This window comes from Hemiscyllium ocellatum, chromosome 36 (assembly GCF_020745735.1).
Source record: "Hemiscyllium ocellatum isolate sHemOce1 chromosome 36, sHemOce1.pat.X.cur, whole genome shotgun sequence".
Classification (NCBI taxonomy): domain Eukaryota; kingdom Metazoa; phylum Chordata; class Chondrichthyes; order Orectolobiformes; family Hemiscylliidae; genus Hemiscyllium; species Hemiscyllium ocellatum.
In genome coordinates this window covers 17,500,741-17,521,356 of record NC_083436.1, presented here as the reverse complement: position 1 = coordinate 17,521,356, position 20,616 = coordinate 17,500,741, and the positions used below count along the sequence as shown (strand labels likewise).

At 43.3% G+C, this 20,616-nt stretch overlaps 1 protein-coding gene across 2 annotated transcripts in view; it reads left to right on the top strand.

Annotated features, from left to right (window-relative positions):
* The window catches only part of LOC132833351 (interleukin-15-like), a 95,913-nt gene that overhangs the window by 46,211 nt on the left and 29,086 nt on the right, over positions 1-20,616 (top strand). The window contains exons 7-8 of one of the 2 annotated variants that reach the window (XM_060851547.1): positions 4,393-4,533; positions 12,372-12,483. In XM_060851547.1, coding sequence (XP_060707530.1) covers positions 4,393-4,533; positions 12,372-12,470 — 240 coding nt within the window. In that variant the 3' untranslated portion in view covers positions 12,471-12,483. Of the gene's footprint in view, positions 1-4,392; positions 4,534-12,368; positions 12,484-20,616 lie in introns of both variants that reach the window. The other variant, XM_060851546.1, reaches the window with a different exon arrangement.

Sequence of the window (20,616 nt, the reverse complement as noted above, 5' to 3'; positions counted from 1 at the left end):
ATGAAGGAAGTTGGCAATTTATGCTGGAGGGTAGACTGACTTAAACCTACTTCTGTTACTGTGTGTCCTATTTTGGTGTTGCCCACAATAGGACTGTGGTATGGCTCTTTATTAGACATCAGTGTACAAGTGTTTACAAAGTTAGGGGTAGTGTTGATTCCTTGAACCTCTCATAACCTGGTGCACAGTTGATTATTTAGGGATTTTAATTGCTTCTTTGATGGGAAAATTATTTGGGTAAAAAATGAGGTCTGCAGATGCTGGAGATCACAGCTGAAAATGTTCCTGATGAAGGGCTTATGCCCGAAACGTCGAATTTCCTATTCCTTGGATGCTGCCTAACCTGCTGTGCTTTAACCAGCAACACATTTTCAGCTGGAAAATTATTTGGTGATTTCAAGACATGAAAATTTTGTGCTTCATAATTCAGTGCCAAGTTTTTAAGAATAGGAGACTGCAACAACACTGCCATTATTCTAAATGGGCAGAAGGCCAGACTGTTTACGCATGAGAAATTGAGGGAGGTGCTCGTAGTCTGCCGCATGGAACATAGTCCAGAGATTAGTGCCTTTAAGTGGATAAAGAGAAAATTGGAGGGATTGGGGAAAATGTTTTGTTTTTTATTCTTTCATGAGACATGGCAATCACTGGCTGAGCCAGCATTCATTTCCTATCCCTAGTCGCCCTTGAGAAGGTGATGGTGAGCTGATTTCTTGAGCTGCTGCAGTCCACATGCTGTGAGTTAACCCACAATGCTCTTAGCGAGGGAATTCCAGGATTTCGCCCAATGGCAGTGAAGGAATCTGCAGTTGGTGGTGTTCCCGTGAGGCTGCTACCCATGCCCTTCTAGATGGAAGTGATTGTGGATTTGGAAGGTGCTGTCTAATGATCTTTGGCAAATTTCTGCAGTGCTCCTTCTAGATAGTATGATGCTGTTGTCCATAAGTGGAGGAAGGAATGGATGCTTGTGGATGTGGACAAAGCACACTGTTGTATCTTAGAAGGTATCAAACTTCTTGTGTTGTTAAAACTGGATTCATCCAGTCAAGTGGGAGTATTCTATCACACTCCTGACTTGTGCCTTGATGTTGGACGGCTTTAGGGAATCAGGAAATGAGTTACTTGCTATAGTAATCATAGCCTCTGACCTGCTCTTGTAGCCACTGTGTTTAAGTGATGAGTTCATTTGAGTTTCTGGTCAGTGATAAGCCCCCAGGGTGTTGATAGTGGATTCAGTGTCATCATTGAATATCAAGGGCAGTGGTGAGATTGTCACTTATTGGAGACCATGCCTGGAATTTTTGTGGCATCAATGTTACTTGCTACTTGTCAAATACTACAGGTCTGGTAGTATTTGAACATGGGCTGCATGGTAACTGAGTGGCTATGAATGGTGTTGAGCAATCATAGGTGAACATCCCTGCTTCTGACATGATAATGGAGGGAAAGTAATTGATGAAGCAGTTGAAGAAGGTTGGTCCTAGGACACTACCTTGAGGTACTCCTGCAGATATGTCCTAAAGCTGAGTTGACTGACTTCCAACAATCACGATCATTTTCCTATGTACCAGGTATGGCTGCAACCAGCAGAGAGTTTGCCCAATACCCATTGATTCCAGTTTTACTAGGGGTCCTTGATGCCACACTGGTCAAATGTGACCTTGAAGTCAAGAACAATCTCTCTCACCTCACCACTGGAATTCAGCTCTTCTGTTGATGTTTGAACCAATGAGGTCAGGAGCTGAATGGCCCTGGCAGAAACCAAATTGGCTATTACTGAGCAGGTGCTGCTTGATAGCAGGGTTTGTGACATGTTCCATTATTTTGCTAATGATCAATAGTGGATTGATGGGGGAGTAGTTTGTAGGGACCTGTGCTGCTTTCTGTGTACAGGACATCTCTGGGCAACTTTCCGCTTTGTTGGGTCAATGCCAGTGTTGTAACTGTACTGGTACAGCTTGGCTAGGGGGTGACAAGTTCTGAAATGCAAGTCTTCAGTGCTATTGCCAGAATGTTGTCAGGGCCCACGGCCTTTCTAGAATCTAGAGCCACCAGTTGTTTCTTGATATCAAGTGGAATTGACTGAAGTCTGGCATCTGTGATCCTGGGAACAATGGAAGAAGTCAAGATAGATCATCCACTTGGCACTTCTTACTGAAGAATGCTGCGAATGCTTCAGCCTTATCTTTTGTACTGATGTGCTGTTCTCTTCTGTCATTCAAGATGGGAATATTTGTGGAGTCCTCCACCTCCAGTGAGTTGTTTTAATTCTCCATCACCATTCATGACTATTTGTTGCAGAACTGCAGAGCTCTGATCTGATCCTATGGTTGTGGGATGGCTTTGCTCTATCTATCATTTGCTTTTATGTTGTTTGGTATGCAAGTAGTCCTGTTTGATAGCTTCATCAAGTTGACACCCAAATCTAAGTCTGCTTGGTGCTGCTTCTGGGATGCCCTCCTGCACTCTCCATTAATCCAAAGTTCATCCCCTAGCTTTGGTAATGGTTGAGTGGGAGATATACAGGGCCATGAGGTTGTAGGTTAGGATGAGGTATAATTCTGCTGCTGTTGATGGCTCACAGTGCCTCATTTTATGCCCAATGTGGAATTGCTTAATCTGTTCAAAAGTCTATCCCAATTATCATGGTGGAGCGTATTTTCAATGTGAGGGCAAGATTTGCTTCCATAACGACTGTGCAGTGGTCATTCTTATTGATACAATCATGGAGAGATGCATTTGCAGCTTGGTAAGGATGAGGTCAAGTATGTTTTACCCACTTCTTCGTCCTCTCTACACCTGCTACAGACCATTCTCTAGAACTGGACTCGAGCACTGTTTTCTCCTCACAGGTGCTATCAGATATGTTGCGTTTCTGTAGTAATTTCTGTTTTTGTTTGTTTCAAATGTCAAACATTTGCAGTTCTTCATTTTATCTTCTTTCCATTATTGTGTTCGCTAGTATTAAGTTTTCTTTCTGTAACGCTGAAAGAAAATTATAAATTTTAGAAGGTGGTAATTAAAAAGCAATACAGCACATAATTTTTATTTATTCACTTGTGGGACATGGGTGTCATTGACTGGACAGCATTTCTTGCCTGTCCCTAGCTGCCCTTGAACTGAGTGGCTTGCACATATACCACACTACTAGGGTAGCAATACCAGGGGAATGCTTTCTGCACATGCTCAGGCACTTGCCAATGTCTTGATTTCTCTAACAGCAACATTCTAGGCAGTTAATCTTTAGTTAACTTGGATAGATCTGGGGAGTTTCCCAGAGAAATTCTCTACTGCCTTTATAATTATTAACTGGTACAGCATTTGCAGATTTTTTATCAATTGTCTTTCTTTAGGCGACACATCTGCTGAATTCAATTAATTGGTAATACAATGATTGTAACTTTAAATTTGGCAGCAATCTGTGGGCAATAGAACTGAATCAGTCAGAAATTAGGGACTCAGCAATCACTCATCTATTCAGAGAGAGATGACAAACACTGGCTTACCATTTGTAATGCCAGAATACACTAATTTTCAGTTAAAAAATCAAATTTGTGCTTTATTTACTGGAACAACTGCACTCTTTGATGCATCTTTTGATACCCCAAGAGTATCAAAAACTTGACAACTTATCTGACAGCAGCGTTTTCTCCTCCCTGCTCCCCTCTCCCTTCCTCCTCGCATGCTACTACTCATTCTCTGTGTTTCTCACAGGGTTCTTTGTGATAGGCTCGGTTCCAGACTGAATGGCAGGGAGGAAGAAGAGAAGTAAAGGCAACAGAGAAGCACCCTGTGAGCAGGTCGAGACAGGGGGATGTAAGACAAAGTGGCAGGGAGAACAGTGAGCCCATCGGGAATAGGAGGAGAGTGCTGAGTTGAAGTGAGGGGATGAAAGAAGTGCTGAGGGGTGTAAGAGAAGTGGAGGGCGTGAGAAGAACATCTGGGAATGGGAAGAATGTGAAGGGTTTGGGGGTGGGGGGGGGGGTGGTTGAGAGGGAAACAAAACAATGTGATGAGGTGCCAGTGACTGGACTAAGAGCTATTATTTGTGAATTTTGTATTCTCCATTTTGAATTCAAATTGCATCAGTTTAGACCTGTTCAGCCTGGACCATACTCCCATCTATACTTTCATGTGTTGCCTGGTTTGCAACTGGCAGGAAAGAAGAAAAACTATCTACGACTTTTTGTTTTACCTTGTCATTACAGTTGATTTAGTGACTGCGTGTTGACTTGACACAAACTAATGTTTTCATAGTCATAAGGATCTACTAAAATTACTGGTTTTCTTAAATTAGAAATGGAGAATAAATATGCAAATTCTTTTGAGACACACATATAAATAATAAAGAAACCATTCTGATGAACCAGTCTGCTTACCTTCCTCCCCCAGAATGACTGTTTCGAAACTGCTTTGATGTGCTTCATCCAAGAACTGAACGTTTTGCAGTTTGAATTTGTGCTCAAGTCTTATGAATTAAAAGACAAGAATAAAATGAATAGAAATGCAAAAGCGTTTACTAAATTTAATGGGGTAAGTTCCTGAGTAACTGTATCTGTGTATAACCTGTGTGGTAAACTATCTGCAGTGCAGAACTCTGAGTACCAGGGAATTACTTGAAGAAAGGAGTTGTTTAATATCTATCCAATCTCTCACTTGTCCAGGTTACATCTGACAGTAGGACCCCTCTTAAGCTCATTAAGACAAATAAGCAGTGTTATTTTCCTTCCTTAATCCACATGATAGTTTACCCAGAGAGAGTTGTTTGAAACCACATCTAGTTACTGAAGAACTGAATGCTTTACCGTTTCTGAGGTAGTACCACGGAGGAATAAGGAGAATTTTCTGTTGATGATGAAATGATTAGATTCCCTACAGTGTGGAAACAGGCCCTTTGGCCCAACAAGTCCACACTGACCCTCTGAAGAGTAACCCACCCAGACCCATTTCCCTCTGACTAATGCACCTAATACTATAGTAGTATTATACTACTATTATACACCTATACTATAGGTGTATAGTATACTATAGGTGTATATAGTATAGTATAGGCAATTTAGCATGGCCAATTCACTGTGGAAGGAAGCCGAAGCACCCAGACGAAACCCACGCAGACACTGGGAGAACATGCAAACTCCACACAGTTGCCCGAGGCTGGAATTGAACCTGGGGTCCTGGTACTGTGAGGCAGCAGTGCTAACCACCGAGCCACTGTGCCGCTTACAAATAACAAACTGTTTTTTTAATTCTGAAATTTAGCCAAAGCTAGATTCTAGCTAATCTATGCCCAAACAATAAATAGATTACTTATTTCAAATTCATTTCATTGTCAAAAAATGCAATCAAAGTGATATTCATTAGTATTTTTGTAATTTCGGTAGTAGGAGCTTGGTTAATAAGTGAGACACAATGAAGGACATTGTGCAAGAGGTATTTAAATTGGACCAAAATCAGTTCTTTATGCTTTAGTGATTTTATTTTAGTTTATTATTATGTATTTTATTTATGCACAATGGACCAACTTTTCAGAGACCCTATGTCATTGGTGTCTTGCATTCAATAGGCACTTAATCAGAATGTTCTGCATATTTCATCCGTTTGAAAGCAGTGGACTCAATCTCAAGCAGTGCACCCATGCTTTTCCAATATGTTGGCATTCTTTGACTTGCAAAGAACATTGCAAATCATTAGATACAATGTGTAAATGACCTACCAAAGAATGTTTGACCCTGTCAATAATATAGAATAGAGAGCTGTCTGTTCTTTCACAGACTAGATTGAGAATTATTATCCATCTGTATCATCTCTCTTCTATCTCTCTTCTTCCTCCCTTATTTTGTGCTCTTATAATGTCTGAAGTCTTTTAGTGATTGGAAATCAGAGATATTTTTTCTTTTCAATATGCCTAAATAAGTTTCCTGTGATGTTTTTACTCAGGAATACGCATAATCAGGCTACAAACTAAATAAATAACTGGAAGTTTTCTAAATAAAATTGAGCATAATTGACTTGTATGTAATTATAATGAGCCCACATCTTAATTTTTTAATGATCCTACACAGACTAGTAGATTACTGTCAGTTCCACTTGCTCAGAGCATGTCTATATTGATGACCAGGTTTTTGGGTAGATACAATTATTGTCACAAGAATCGGGGACACACCATCTATTCTACATAGCACATAGGTTGTTCTCATCCTTTCAATCTATTAATATTCCAATACCTGTTTGAAGAATTGACCAAACACCAGCTGTGCAGGCAATGCACAACAATCAGATATAGACTTAAAAGTGTGTATGAAGATCACAATGACCCTTAACTCCAGAGCTTGATCTTTGCAAGAACTGACGAAGGCCTTGTGTAGTCCTCTTGAAATGAATGCTAACATTGCATTTGCCTTCCTAACTGCCAACTGAACCTGCATGCTAACCTTAGGAGATCCTGTACTATAACTCCTAAGTCCCTTTGTGCTTCAGATTTCTGAAGCCTTTCCATATTTAGAAAATATTCTATGTCCCTATTCTTCCTGGTAAAGTGCATAATCTCTCAGTTTCCCATATTGTATTCCATCTACCTGTCCAGGTCCTTCTGGCATCTCCTCAATTTTTCAATACTACCAGTTCCTCCTTTGTGTCATCTGCAAATTTAGCAATAATGCTTTCAGTTCCTTCATTCACTTGTTAATGCCTAATGTGAGTAGTTACTCAACACAGACCCCTGTGGAACTCCACCAATCACCAGCTGCCATCTTGAAAAAGCCTCCTTTATTTCCACTCTCTGCCTACTATCAGTCAACCAATCCATGCAAATACCTTGCACTTTACCTTCTCAAGGAATTCTAACAGATTCGTCAAACATGACCTCCCTTGATTATGTCATGCAGTCTCAGCCCTACTTTACCAAGCACTTCCAAGTACTCTGCAATCTCATCCTTAATAATGGACTCTGAAATCTTACCATTGATCAAGGTTAGGCTCATTGGCCTTTGGTTTCCTATCTCTTGCCTCCCTCCCTCTAAAAACAGGGATGTTACGTTAACCATTTTACAATCTTCTGCGGCCCTCCTGACTTCAGTGATTCCTGATAAATCGCCATCAATGCCTCGATAATCTCCTAAAATATTTCCTTCTGAACTCTAAGGTATAGTCCATCTGGTCCAAGTATTTTATCCATTCCAGAACTTTCAGCTTCTCCAGTACCTTCTCTTTCATGATGGCCACTATGCCTACTTCTGCCCGCTGACTCTCTTGAAGTTCTTGTGTGCTGCTGGTCCTTTCCACCATGAAATCTCATGCAAAGTGCCTATTTGTACCTCTGCATTTCATTGATTCCCATTACTTCAATAATACAAAGCAAAGAGTGCAGATTGTGGAGATCTGAAATAAAAACAGAAATTGCTGGAGAAACTCAGCAGATCTGACAGCATCTGTGTGAAATAATCAGAGTTAATGTTTCAAGTTCAGTGACTCTTCATCAAAGCAAGTTCTCCAGCCTCATTTTTCACAGTCTAATTTTCACTCTTAACACCTCCTTAGCTTTTATATGTCTAAAAAGCTCTTGCATTTTTCTAGAACCTAGCTGGCTTATCCTCACATTGCATCATTCTCCCTCTTATTGTCTTTCAAGTTGTCCTCGGTTGGCTTTTGAAGGCTTCCTAATCCTCTGGTTTTCTGCTAATCTCCACCACATCGTATGCTTTTTCTTTTGCTTTTATGCTAGTGCCTGACTTCCTTTGTCAGCTTTGGTTACCTTGTTGTATGCCCCTTAGTATATTTCTTCTTGGGATGAATTCTGCTGTGCCTATTTAATTATCAAATAATCCCCAGAAACTCTTGCTCTACCACCTTCCCTACTAGGCTGCTCTTTCAATTGATTCTGGCCTGTTCCACTCTCATTTACTCAATTGTAATACTGTTACATCTGATTCTAGCTTCTCCCTATCAAACTATAGGGTGAATTATATCATTTTATGGCCACTGCCTCCAGTTCCCTAAGTTCCCAAATCAAGTTTGCCTCGTTACACATTATCAAATCCAGAATTGCCTGCTCCCAGGTAAGCTCTACCACAAGCTGCTCCAAAACAAGTCTCGTAGACATTCCACAAATTCCTTACCTTGGGATCTGCTAGCAAACTGATTTACCCAAAACAAAAAGAGAAAATGCTGGAAAATCTCAGCAAGTCTGGCAGCATCTGTAAGGAGAGAAAAGAGCTGACGTTTCGAGTCTAACTGACCCTTTGTCCCTCCAGGACAACCTAGTCCACTCCTCCATGCAATCGCAGAAGGTGCAACACCTGCCCCTTTACCTCTTCCATGCTCACCATCCAAGGCCCCAGGCACTCATTTCAGATTAAGCAGCGTTTCACTTGTACCTCTTTCAATTTGGTCTATAGCATTCGTTGCTCCCAATGTGGTCTCCTCTATATCGGAGACACAAAACGGCGACTGAGTGATCGCTTTGCTGAGCACCTTGGGTCTCTACGCAGTCAGCTCCTGGACCTTCCCATGGCTTGCCACTTCAACACACAATCCTGCTCCCATGCCCACATGTCTGTCCTTGGCCTGCTGCAATGTTCCAGTGAAGCTCAACGCAAACTGGAGGAACAGCATCTCATCTTCCGACTAGGTATGTTAGAGTCTGAGCTTTGACAAAGGGTCAGTTAGACTTGAAATGTCAGCTCTTTTCTCTCCTTACAGATGCTGCCAGACCTACTGAGTTTTTCCAGCATTTTCACTTTTTGTTTTCAGATTCCAGCATCCGCAGTAATTTGCTTTTAACCAATATTTTTTGTTTTTAAACTGATTTTCCCAGTTCCCTCAGCAAATTGAAGTCCCACATCATTATTGCAATGGTCTCTTTCTTGCATGCTTTTTCTGTCTCCTGATTTATTTCCTTCCCCAAATCCTGACTACTGCTTGGAAGTCTGTACATAACTCCTATCAGTCTTGTTTTTTCTTTTGTGGTTCCTAAACTGTATCCTCAGATTCTGTGCTTTCCAATTCTATATCACTTCTTGTTATTGATTTAATTTCAGTTCTGACTAACCCATCTTCTGCCCATCTGTCTGTCCTTTCATTAGGACACATAGCCTTGGTTGTTTAGTTCCCAGCTGTGACCCCCATGCAGCCTAATCTCTATGATACCCCCAACACTGTACCCGCCAATTTCAATCTGTTCTACAGGCTCATTTGCCTTGTTTTGTATCCTTTGTGTATCTAAGTACAACACCCTCAGTGCCACTGACTGACCCCTTTTTCATAGTTGTCCCCCATATCTGCTGGGAGAAGGTGAGGACTGCAGATGCTGGAGATCAGATTCGAAGAATGTTGTGTTAGAAAAGAACAGCTGGTCAGGCAGCATCCGAGGAGCAGCAGAGTCAATGTTTCGAGCATAAGCTCTCCTTTAGGAATGTGGGGGAGTGGTGTGGGCCCAAGGGGGCTGAGAGATAAAAAGGAGGAGGTAGAGCTGGTGGCTGGGAATGTAGCTGAATGTGGGGGTGGAGATGATAGGTTGAGAGCAGGGTGGAGCAGATAGGTGGGAAGGAAGATGGACAGGTAGGACAGTTCAAGAGGGTGGTGCCGAGTTGGAAGGTTGGATCTGGGATGAGATGGGAGGAGGGGAGATGAGGAAACTGGTGAAATCCATATTGATTCCATGTGGTTGGAAGGTCGCAAGATGAGGCATTCTTCTTCCATGCATCAGGTGGCTAGAGTTTGGCAGTGGAGGAGGCCCAGAACTTGCATGTCCTTGGCGGAGTGGGAGTGGGGAGTTAAAGTGTTCGGCCACAGGCAGTGGGATTGTTTAGCACGTGGTCCCAGAGATGTTCTCTGAAACGTTCTGCAAGTTGGCGTCCTGTCTCCCCAGTATGGAGGAGACCACATTGAGAGCAATGGGCACAGTAGATGGTGTGTGTGGAAGTACAGATAAATCTCTGTTAGATCCAGAAGGATCATTTGGGGCCTTTGACAGAGATGACGTGGGTGGTATGGGCACAGGATTTGCACTTCTTGCAGTGGCAATGGAAGGTGCTGATGGGGGGTGGATTGGCGGGGGGCTTGGACCTAACAAGGGAGTCACAGAGGAAATGGTTTTTCCGGAATGCACATAGGAGTGGGGAGGGAAATGTATTCCTGGTGGTGGGATCTGTTTATGGCGGAAATGGCAGAGGATGATAAGATGTGGGTGGAGGGTGAGGACTGGGGGGGGTGGGGTTCTTTCCTTGTTGCAATTGGAGGGATAGGGTTCAAAAGCAGAGGTATGGGAAGTGGAGGAGATGTGCTGGAGGGCATTGTCAACTCTGTGGGAGGGGAAGCTGTAGGGTTTGAAGAAGGAGGCCTTCTGGGATCTTCTATGGTGGAATTGGCCTTCCTGGAAGCAGATGCAGCAGAGTCAGAAGAATTGGGAATAAGGAATAGCATTTTTACAGGAGGCAGGATGGGAGGGATGTAGTCCAGGTAGCTGCGAAAGTCTGTGGATTTATAAGTGGATGTCTATGCTGAGTCGGTCACCGAAAAATGGAGATGGAGAGGACCAGGAAGGGGAGGGAGGTGTCTGAGATGGTCCAGGTGAATTTGAGGTCGGGCTGGAAGGTGTTGGTGATGTTGATGAACTTTTCAACCTCCTCTTGGGAGCACGAGGTGGTGTCTATAAAGTCATCTATGTAGTAGAGGAAAAGATGGGGAATGGTGCTGGTGTAACTATGGAAGATGAACTGTTGTACGTACCGATGAAGGGGCAGACATAGCTGGGACCTATGTGTGTTCCCATGGCTACCCCTTTGGTCTGGAGGAAGTGGAAAGATCCACACGGGATCAAATGTGGATTTCACCAGGCCCCCGGCACCATATTCTAGAACCAACCTTCCAACTCAGCACCACCCTCTTGAACTGTCCTACCTGTCTCTCTTCTTTCCCACCTATCCGTTCCACCATCCTCTCCAAACTGTTGCCTTCACCCTTACCTTCATTAACCTATTGCATTCCCAGCTACCTTCCCCCAGCCTCACCCCCCCTCCCATTTATCTCTCAGCCCCCTTTGGACCCCACCTGACTTATACTTATGCTCGAAATGTTGACTCTCCTGCTCCTTGGAAACTGCCTGACCCCTATATCTGCTGTTCCTGAAGTTACATTGCTGAGCCTTTTCATATTCTCTGGCCTATTACTTGTTCTAGAAACTTTAATAACCTCTGCTGAGCCCTCCCTCCTTTAATGTTTTCCATAATTTTCTATCTGACGTGGGCAGTATGGTGGCATGATGGTTAGCATGCTGCCTTACAGTGCCAAGGACCCAGGTTTGATTCCAGTGTCAGGCAACTGTCTTTCTGGGTTTGCATATTCTCCAGTATCTATGTTGGTTTCCTTCAGGTGCTCTGGTTTCCACCCACTGTCCAAAGAGGTGCGAGTTGGATTGGATTGACCACGTTTTTAAAAAAAAAAGCCATGTAATGCTCAGGGAGGTGTTCGCTCGGTGGATTAGCTACAGTAAATGCATGATTATGGGGATAAGGTGGGGTGCTCTTTGGAGGGCCAAGTTGCCTCTATCTGCACTGTAGAGGTTCAATGCAACTGAACCACTTGCCCACTATTTAGTTTAAAACCTATACACAGCCCTAGTTAGGCATGAACTCACACGATGAGCAAGAAATTTGAGCATGATTTGACGTCAGTGAAATTTTATCTCCAATTTGTGCTCCTGCAGGAAATTTCAGACATAAACCTAGAGGGGCACTTGAATGTTTTGGCACAGTTTAAAGAAGGCTCATAACCATCTTTCTGTTTAATTCCAGATTGTTCTCCTCAGTTCAATATGACCTGAATAGAATTACCCACACTTAATGTGGGATAATTTCTATTGTTTGTCATTCACATGGAGATTGTGACCACATGTATTAACACCATATTTATAATATCACTGTAAATAGATCAGGGAAGAAATCAGCAACTTTTTGATTCTTTCTGCTGTTCACTGGACATGAAAATAATTCTTCTCATTGTATGGGTTGTCTTTCAATGCAAACAGCTAAGTTTCACACATCTAATCTATACCTCAGATCAAAAACATTGCATTATAGTTGAACGTCTCGTTTGATTAACTTCTTAGTGTTCTATGCTCTGATTTCTTAGTGATCAACATTTGGAATTTATCTTATTTTTACTCCTTTCATCTCCTTTTCCATTCTGCCTTGTCTGTTTGCATACACACCTGTATCCAACCTCTCTCCGTTCTCATAGCTCTAAATCTGTCCCACTATTTTAAAAGTAGGATGTGCTGTATTTCAACAATTGATTAGGTTAATCATCATTTATTACATTAAAATTGCCTTATAAAGTTTTGTTGTAGTTCTAAACTTGTGTTTTTAATGCAGCAGAAGAACTGCAAAATCTGTGAAACATTCCAAGAAAAAAATGCAACACATTTTCTAGAAGCTTTTCAAAAACATCTCCAAAAAGAGTATAAACAAAGATAGATCATGTTGTACGGTATGTAAATAGTGAATTGTGAAAAGCTATTTTTATAAATGCTCATTGTATTTAACTTAGCCTTGCTGTATTGTATGTAAATACAGAATTCATGTTTATAGTTTTTATAAAAATATCTACAATATAATCTTTATAAATGAAGAATCTATGAATTCCATTATATGGATTTTGTAACGTGTACCATATGTAGTAAGTGTATTAAAGCTGTTAAATTAAAGACTGTGTATTCTAATCCAGTCATTAAGGATGTGAAGACATATCAGAACCTATTCTAACCATAACATGTTAAGGAGAATCCAGGCCTGGGGTGGAAACTTTGGTTATTAATTTCTGTTAGCCCATCTATTTAACAAGCAGATTGTATTTTTAAAAACAATTAATTTAAAATTGCAGAAGAATTTTCCTCTTTTGAACTAAGAGTAATGCCCTTCACTGTCACTTCCATTCTTTATCTCCTTCACCACCAACTTTGAGTTTGATCCCAAGGTGAAGGTTGATGGAATCAGGAGACCATTCAGCATATTTTGCCTCAGCAGGAATAGGCAAGTTTCCAGTACTGTACACTAAACCATAAAATAATACACTGGATGAGCAATGTGGTGTGGTTCCTGTTTGATAAACCTGCTTCTCCTCTTTCAGATTTTAATGTATTTCTGTGTATTTTGAGTTTTTTATATAATGAGCAAGAATTATCAGATGATGGACTTGCCCACCCCACCACCTGATGAGTTGATATGAAGGCAGCCGTTTAATGTTCCAAGAAGATGTCAGTCCTCCCACCTCAGAATGCTGTAAGCCAATGTGATTGGCCAGCAGTTTTGTAGTCCCAGCAGCACCCAATGGTCGCAATGACCACGACTGTGACTACAAGCAGCCCTCAATTTCCAAACACTGGGGTTTTGGACCAGGGGAAGTGTAGGCATGGTTCACAGTGACAGGGGAGAGGGTGTAGAGAGAGCCTGGCAGGGCTTGGAGGAAGGCTGGTGAATGGGAGGGAGCCCCTTGGCAGACTGTTCATGGTGGGGAGGGCTGAGGCATGTCCGAAGTAAAAGGGCAGCCCTTGAGGCAGATGCCCCACATGGTTTGCTTGTTATACTCCCTACAGATCAAAACCTAGGCCTGTTGGTGACATAATATCAATAAGTCAATTAGTTATCTACCTAAGACCCTCCATTAGCAGTGAGGTGGCCTTAAGTGGGATTCCATGACAGCCCTGCCATCAAACCCACCAAGGGTAAGAGTATTAAACTCCATACAGTGTCTTTGATTTAAGCTGGTTTGCAAAAAAACGAATCAACAATTGACTTATATGACTGTGCTTTCACATCATGATGCTGTTAGTAGATCATGTTACTTTACAACAAATTACTTTACAATTAGGAAAACCAGACTTTGTTTTATATTACTGCATTATACATGTGAATCATAATTCCTGTAAACTTTTTTTCCAGTATTTTTTCATAGCTCCGCCACATCCCATATCATACTGAAATTCAGTATTAAACATTGTTGGAAATGACTTTGATTTAAAAGTAATTTTCCCAATGGCAATACAGAAAGACACAAGCTAGATTCATTGTCTGGCATATTTTTAGCTGAAGAGTGGGAACTCTCATTCCATGAATCTGTGTTCTCACAGGAGATGTCATACATCCTTAGTAGGTACATCACACTTGGCTCATTTTATTGTGGGCAAGCAGAAAGTCAAGAACTGATGTCGTTGTCAAAACTATTTGTCTTGTCATTTAATCTGTCCACTCCAGGGATGGTTCATACACCACATAACAATAGTCTACCAATCTGAAATTGCCAATTTACATCTCCATGACAGTCTATTAATTTGAATAAAATGGAGTTAGGATGAACGCTGAGTCTGACATATAACATGCTTGTTATAGACACCTGCACATCTTGGCGGAGATGTTAATGGGCCCAGCAAAACATTCCATGCTAAGTAAGTGAAAACAGATGGGTGTGGGGTGGATTCAAAAACAAAAGTGTGGAGCTATAAATGTACAGTTTTTAAAATTATATCTTGCACAGTAAAATAAAGGTTTTAGTCCTAGAAAGAATAGTTGATGTTCAATTTCTATGCATTTTATATTTCAACAGTCCCTGCAGCTTTGTGTTCACTCCTTTTCATCCTTGTTTTCCCTTTAGAGCTTATGCCTGTCATTGTTCTATAGTTTACTGTGCAGACCCCTCCATAGTTTGTGTTCTTTCAATGTAATATCTTTGGTATCCATATAAATCTTCCATTAAGTTGCAATCCTGAAGAAGTAACCGGACCAATCATAAAACTAAATGTTTGTTTATAAGCCAAGGTTAGCTGAAAAAGTGTTCATTTCTTCATTTATCGTTTTAGTTGGATTTGGGGACAGCCTTTTGCAGTTGGGCATTTAAATCATCACCTGAATTATTAATTGTTTTAGTATTAATCTGTCATAATCATTTCTAATTGACTTTTGCAGGGTCCTTTTTAACCAATTAGGAACAGTTCGCTGTGTTGTGCATAGCATTTTCAAAACTCCAACTTGCCTAGAATCATGGTTTTTAGTAAAAAGTGTATTTGCAGTGAAGATAAATAATGACCTATTCATATTTATGCAGTAATATTATTGGTCCTGGCATTGAAGATCTTTTTCCACATAAAATGTGATAGTTCTGAATTGGAATGGAGATATGTTATTGATTATTATAAAATTGATAATTTTATGTACACAAGTAAGGAAATGTTGAAGATTTTCCATTAAAATACATAAGATTCCTACTATAACTCAATTAAAAACATGAATGAAATCAGCTATACTTAGTATTGAATTTCAGCCATTGCTGATTCATGATCTTGACTTGCTTAGAGAGATTATTTCATCAATTGGCAAATAAATTCGATTGATTCCAGTTAGCCAAAGGGAGCAATCAGCTAAGGTTTTGCACACTTGATGCTTCGGAGAACAAAAGCAGCACACTTTCAGTACATTTAAAACAAATCTTGTTCCCAAAGCAAATATTTTTTGAGATTTGTTTTCTCTTCAGTTTTCGTGATTGTACACAACAATGAGAAAAGTTCAGAAGTAATTTCAAATTCCGAAATATTATTCTTGGATGGCTATTAAGAAGATGTGTCTGTAAGAACAATTGCAATTTAGTTGTTTAAGTTTGAAATAACACCAGTTGTTATTTTTGATGGGGCACAATCGTTATTCTGTTTGTAAAATTGGACTTGAGTTCATTTCATGTAAGTGGTTACATTTCAAGAAACTAAAACTTACCAACATGTATGTGATCAGACCAAACTGATAAGCACAGTGCTAGATTATATAATTTCGGAGATGCTGCTGGAGCTATTCCCAGATATTGACATTTATCTAAGTCATTAGCTCAGCCATATCACCATAGGCAGAACTTCATAAGCTATATCACATACATTTAAATTGAAAAAAATCCAATTTTAATTCAATCATGAAGATGGGAAGATTGGGAAAAAATATCTGGAGGTGGTAGCAAGCAAGGGGAGTTCATGTTAGAAAATGGCAAGAAGGAACATTTTTATTTATTTACATCTCTCCTTGTATAGGTATTGAGGATGCATAAAATGTGAGGCTTGGAGGAGCACAGAATTGTCGACCTGGAGGAGGTTACAGAAATGGGGAGGAGTAAGACCATGGAAGGAATTGAATATAAGAATGAGAATTTTAAATTGAACATGTTGCCAGATGAAGAGAAGATGTAGACAGGGAAGTATAGCAGCAATAGGTGAATAATACTTACACTGAGTTAAAATATGGGCCATAGAATCTTTGAGATCAGAGTTTATATTGAGTGGAAGATCTGGAATAGTTTACAGGTAATAAGAGTCATGAATGAGGGTTTTACAGTGGATGGGTTGACGATGGATAGAGCTGCAAATGTGTTGCTGGTCAAAGCACAGCAGGCTAGGCAGCATCTCAGGAACAGAGAATTCGACGTTTCGAGCATGAGCCCTTCATCAGGAATGAGAGAGAGAGAGAGAGCCAAGCAGGCTAAGATAAAGGGTAGGGAGGAGGGACCAGGGGGAGGGGCGATGGAGGTGGGATAGGTGGAAGGAGGTCAAGGTGAGGGTGATAGGCCGGAGTGGGGTGGGGGCGGAGAGGTCAGGAAGAGGATTGCAGGTTAGGAGGGCGGTGCTGAGTTGAGGGAACCGACTGAGACAAGGTGGGGGGAGGGGAAATGAGGAAACTGGAGAAATCTGAATTCATACCTTGTGGTTGGAGGGTTCCCAGGCGGAAGATGAGGCGCTCCTCCTCCAACCGTCGTGTTGTTGTGTTCTGCCGGTGGAGGAGTCCAAGGACCTGCATGTCCTCGGTGGAGTGGGAGGGAGAGTTAAAGTGTTGAGCCACGGGGTGATTGGGTTGGTTGGTTCGGGCGGCCCGGAGGTGTTCTCTGAAGCGTTCCGCAAGTAAGCGGCCTGTTTCACCAATATAGAGGAGGCCACATCGGGTGCAGCGGATGCAATAGATGATGTGTGTGGAAGTACAGGTGAACTTGTGGCGGATATGGAAGGATCCCTTGGGGCCTTGGAGGGAAGTGAGTGTGGAGGTGTGGGCGCAAGTTTTACATTTCCTGCGGTTGCAGGGGAAGGTGCCGGGGGTGGAGGTTGGGTTGGTGGGGGGTGTGGATCTGACGAGGGAGTCACGAAGGGAGTGGTCCTTGCGGAACGCTGATAGGGGAGGGGAGGGAAATATATCCTTGGTGGTGGGGTCCGTTTGGAGGTGGCGGAAATGGCGGCGGATGATACGTTGTATGCGGAGGTTGGTGGGGTGGTAGGTGAGAACCAGTGGGGTTCTGTCTTGGTGGCGGTTGGAGGAGCGGGGCTCAAGGGGCGGTTGGAGGAGCGGGGCTCAAGGAGGCGGTAGTTTGGTGCACTGACCTGTATACCGCTGAAGCCAAACACCAGCTCGCGGGCGCCTCCTCTTATCGCCCCCTTGACCACGACCCCACCTCCCACCACCAAACCATCATCTCCCAGACCATCCAGGACCTCATCACCTCAGGGGATCTCCCATCCACCGCCTCCAACCTCATAGTCCCACAACCCCGCACCGCCCGTTTCTACCTCCTGCCCAAAATCCACAAACCTGCCTGCCCCGGCCGACCCATTGTCTCAGCCTGCTCCTGCCCCACCGAACTCATCTCCCAATACCTCGACACGGTCCTGTCCCCTTTAGTCCAAGACCTCCCCACCTACGTTTGGGACACCACCCACGCCCTCCACCTCCTCCAGGATTTTCGCTTCCCTGGTCCCCAACGCCTTATTTTCACTATGGACATCCAGTCCCTGAACACCTCCATCCCCCATCACGAAGGACTCAAAACCCTCCGCTTCTTCCTTTCCCGCCGCACCAACCAGTACCCTTCCACTGACACCCTCCTTCGACTGACTGAACTGGTCCTCACCCTGAATAACTTCTCTTTTCAATCCTCCCACTTCCTCCAAACTAAAGGAGTTGCCATGGGCACCCGCATGGGCCCCAGCTATGCCTGTCTCTTCGTAGGATATGTGGAACAGTCCATCTTCCGCAACTACACTGGCACCACCCCCCACCTTTTCCTCCGCTACATCGATGACTGTATCGGCGCTGCCTCGTGCTCCCACGAGGAGGTTGAACAGTTCATCAACTTTACTAACACCTTCCATCCCGACCTGAAATTCACCTGGACCATCTCAGACTCCTCCCTCCCCTTCCTAGACCTCTCCATTTCTATCTCGGGCGACCGACTCAACACAGACATCTATTATAAACCGACTGACTCCCACAGCTACCTGGACTACACCTCCTCCCACCCTGCCCCCTGTAAAAATGCCATCCCATATTCCCAATTCCTTCGTCTCCGCCGCATCTGCTCCCAGGAGGACCAATTCCAACACCGCACAGCCCAGATGGCCTCCTTCAAGGACCGCAGATTCCCCCCAGACGTGATCGACGATGCCCTCCACCACATCTCCTCCACTTCCCGCTCCTCCGCCCTTGAGCCCCGCTCCTCCAACCGCCACCAAGACAGAACCCCACTGGTTCTCACCTACCACCCCACCAACCTCCGCATACAACGTATCATCCGCCGCCATTTCCGCCACCTCCAAACGGACCCCACCACCAAGGATATATTTCCCTCCCCTCCCCTATCAGCGTTCCGCAAGGACCACTCCCTTTGTGACTCCCTCGTCAGATCCACACCCCCCACCAACCCAACCTCCACCCCCGGCACCTTCCCCTGCAACCGCAGGAAATGTAAAACTTGCGCCCACACCTCCACACTCACTTCCCTCCAAGGCCCCAAGGGATCCTTCCATATCCGCCACAAGTTCACCTGTACCTCCACACACATCATCTATTGCATCCGCTGCACCCGATGTGGCCTCCTCTATATTGGTGAAACAGGCCGCTTACTTGCGGAACGCTTCAGAGAACACCTCCGGGCCGCCCGAACCAACCAACCCAATCACCCCGTGGCTCAACACTTTAACTCTCCCTCCCACTCCACCGAGGACATGCAGGTCCTTGGACTCCTCCACCGGCAGAACACAACAACACGACGGCTGGAGGAGGAGCGCCTCATCTTCCGCCTGGGAACCCTCCAACCACAAGGTATGAATTCAGATTTCTCCAGTTTCCTCATTTCCCCTCCCCCCACCTTGTCTCAGTCGGTTCCCTCAACTCAGCACCGCCCTCCTAACCTGCAATCCTCTTCCTGACCTCTCCGCCCCCACCCCACTCCGGCCTATCACCCTCACCTTGACCTCCTTCCACCTATCCCACCTCCATCACCCCTCCCCCTGGTCCCTCCTCCCTACCCTTTATCTTAGCCTGCTTGGCTCTCTCTCTCTCTTATTCCTGATGAAGGGCTCATGCTCGAAACGTCGAATTCTCTGTTCCTGAGATGCTGCCTAGCCTGCTGTGCTTTGACCAGCAACACATTTGCAGCTGTGATCTCCAGCATCTGCAGACCTCATTTTTTACTTGAGGATGGATAGAGATGGGTGATATTTCAAAGGTAAAAGATGTCAGTCTCAGTTATGGGACAGAAATGGTCAGAACGTCATCGGTGTTAAACACAAATCTAAGATTGCAAACACCTGGCTCAATATCAGAAAGTTGCCAGAAAGGGAGATGGAATTGGTGGTTACGGAACAGAGCTTGAGTGAGGATGAAGACAAATGGCTTTGGCCTTCACAACACTTTGTTAAACAAAGTAGTTGCTTATCAGTTCCTGGATGTTGGATAGTGTAACTCACAAGGAACAATAGCAACATTAAAAATGATGAAGTGGAGACAGAGTTGAAAACTTTTGGTGAACACCTAAATTGAAGTTTGAGCAGGAGATTGCCCAGTGGTTTGGGAGAAATGAGGGATGTCAGTTCATGGATCAAACTTTGCGGTAGCAAAGAAAGTACACAAGATTCTTACACTCGTGGAGGTGGGGGTTGAGTAGAGGTATGGTACAGGATAGCAGATCATACTAGAGAAAAGAAAGAGGCTTTACTTTGTATTTCAAGGTGATTTTTGATGTTTTAGCAAATGAAACTTGGGCAGGGTAGGACTTCATGTGCTGTAGTCAGATCTGGTGGTGAATGGGGCAGTTGTTTGCCATAGCCGTTCAATTCTGCACAATTGAAATTGAGGTTGGTTGGAAATAAGGACCATATTGGGGTGGGGAAGGTGGGTGTTGCATGGCACTGAGAGGGTGAAGATATCTTTTAATGGCTTCAAAGGTGGATTGATGATGTAGTTGAGAAGTTGTAGAAAGTTCAATGAATGAAAGCCAGTGCTTAGACAGTTGAAAGTTTGAAAGTGTAGTTACAAATAACTTGAGGGTAAATTTGTTCCAGTATCGGGCACAAGGAAGTAGCTTTAGGAGGGGTAAGGAAGATGTGGTGGAGTCGCAAAAAGGTGGGATTAAAGTTGACTTTAATTATGAATGATGAATAGCAAGGAGAGAGTGAGGTTGAGGGAGTGACTATGAATATGGCCAGAGTACATTTAATGGAAGCAGAAACTTAAGAGGGGACAAATGACAATGAAGTCTGAGGTAAGAGGAAGTTTTAAATTACTGAACACAAGCAGTCACACAGCAGAGGAAAGCATTACAAACAGC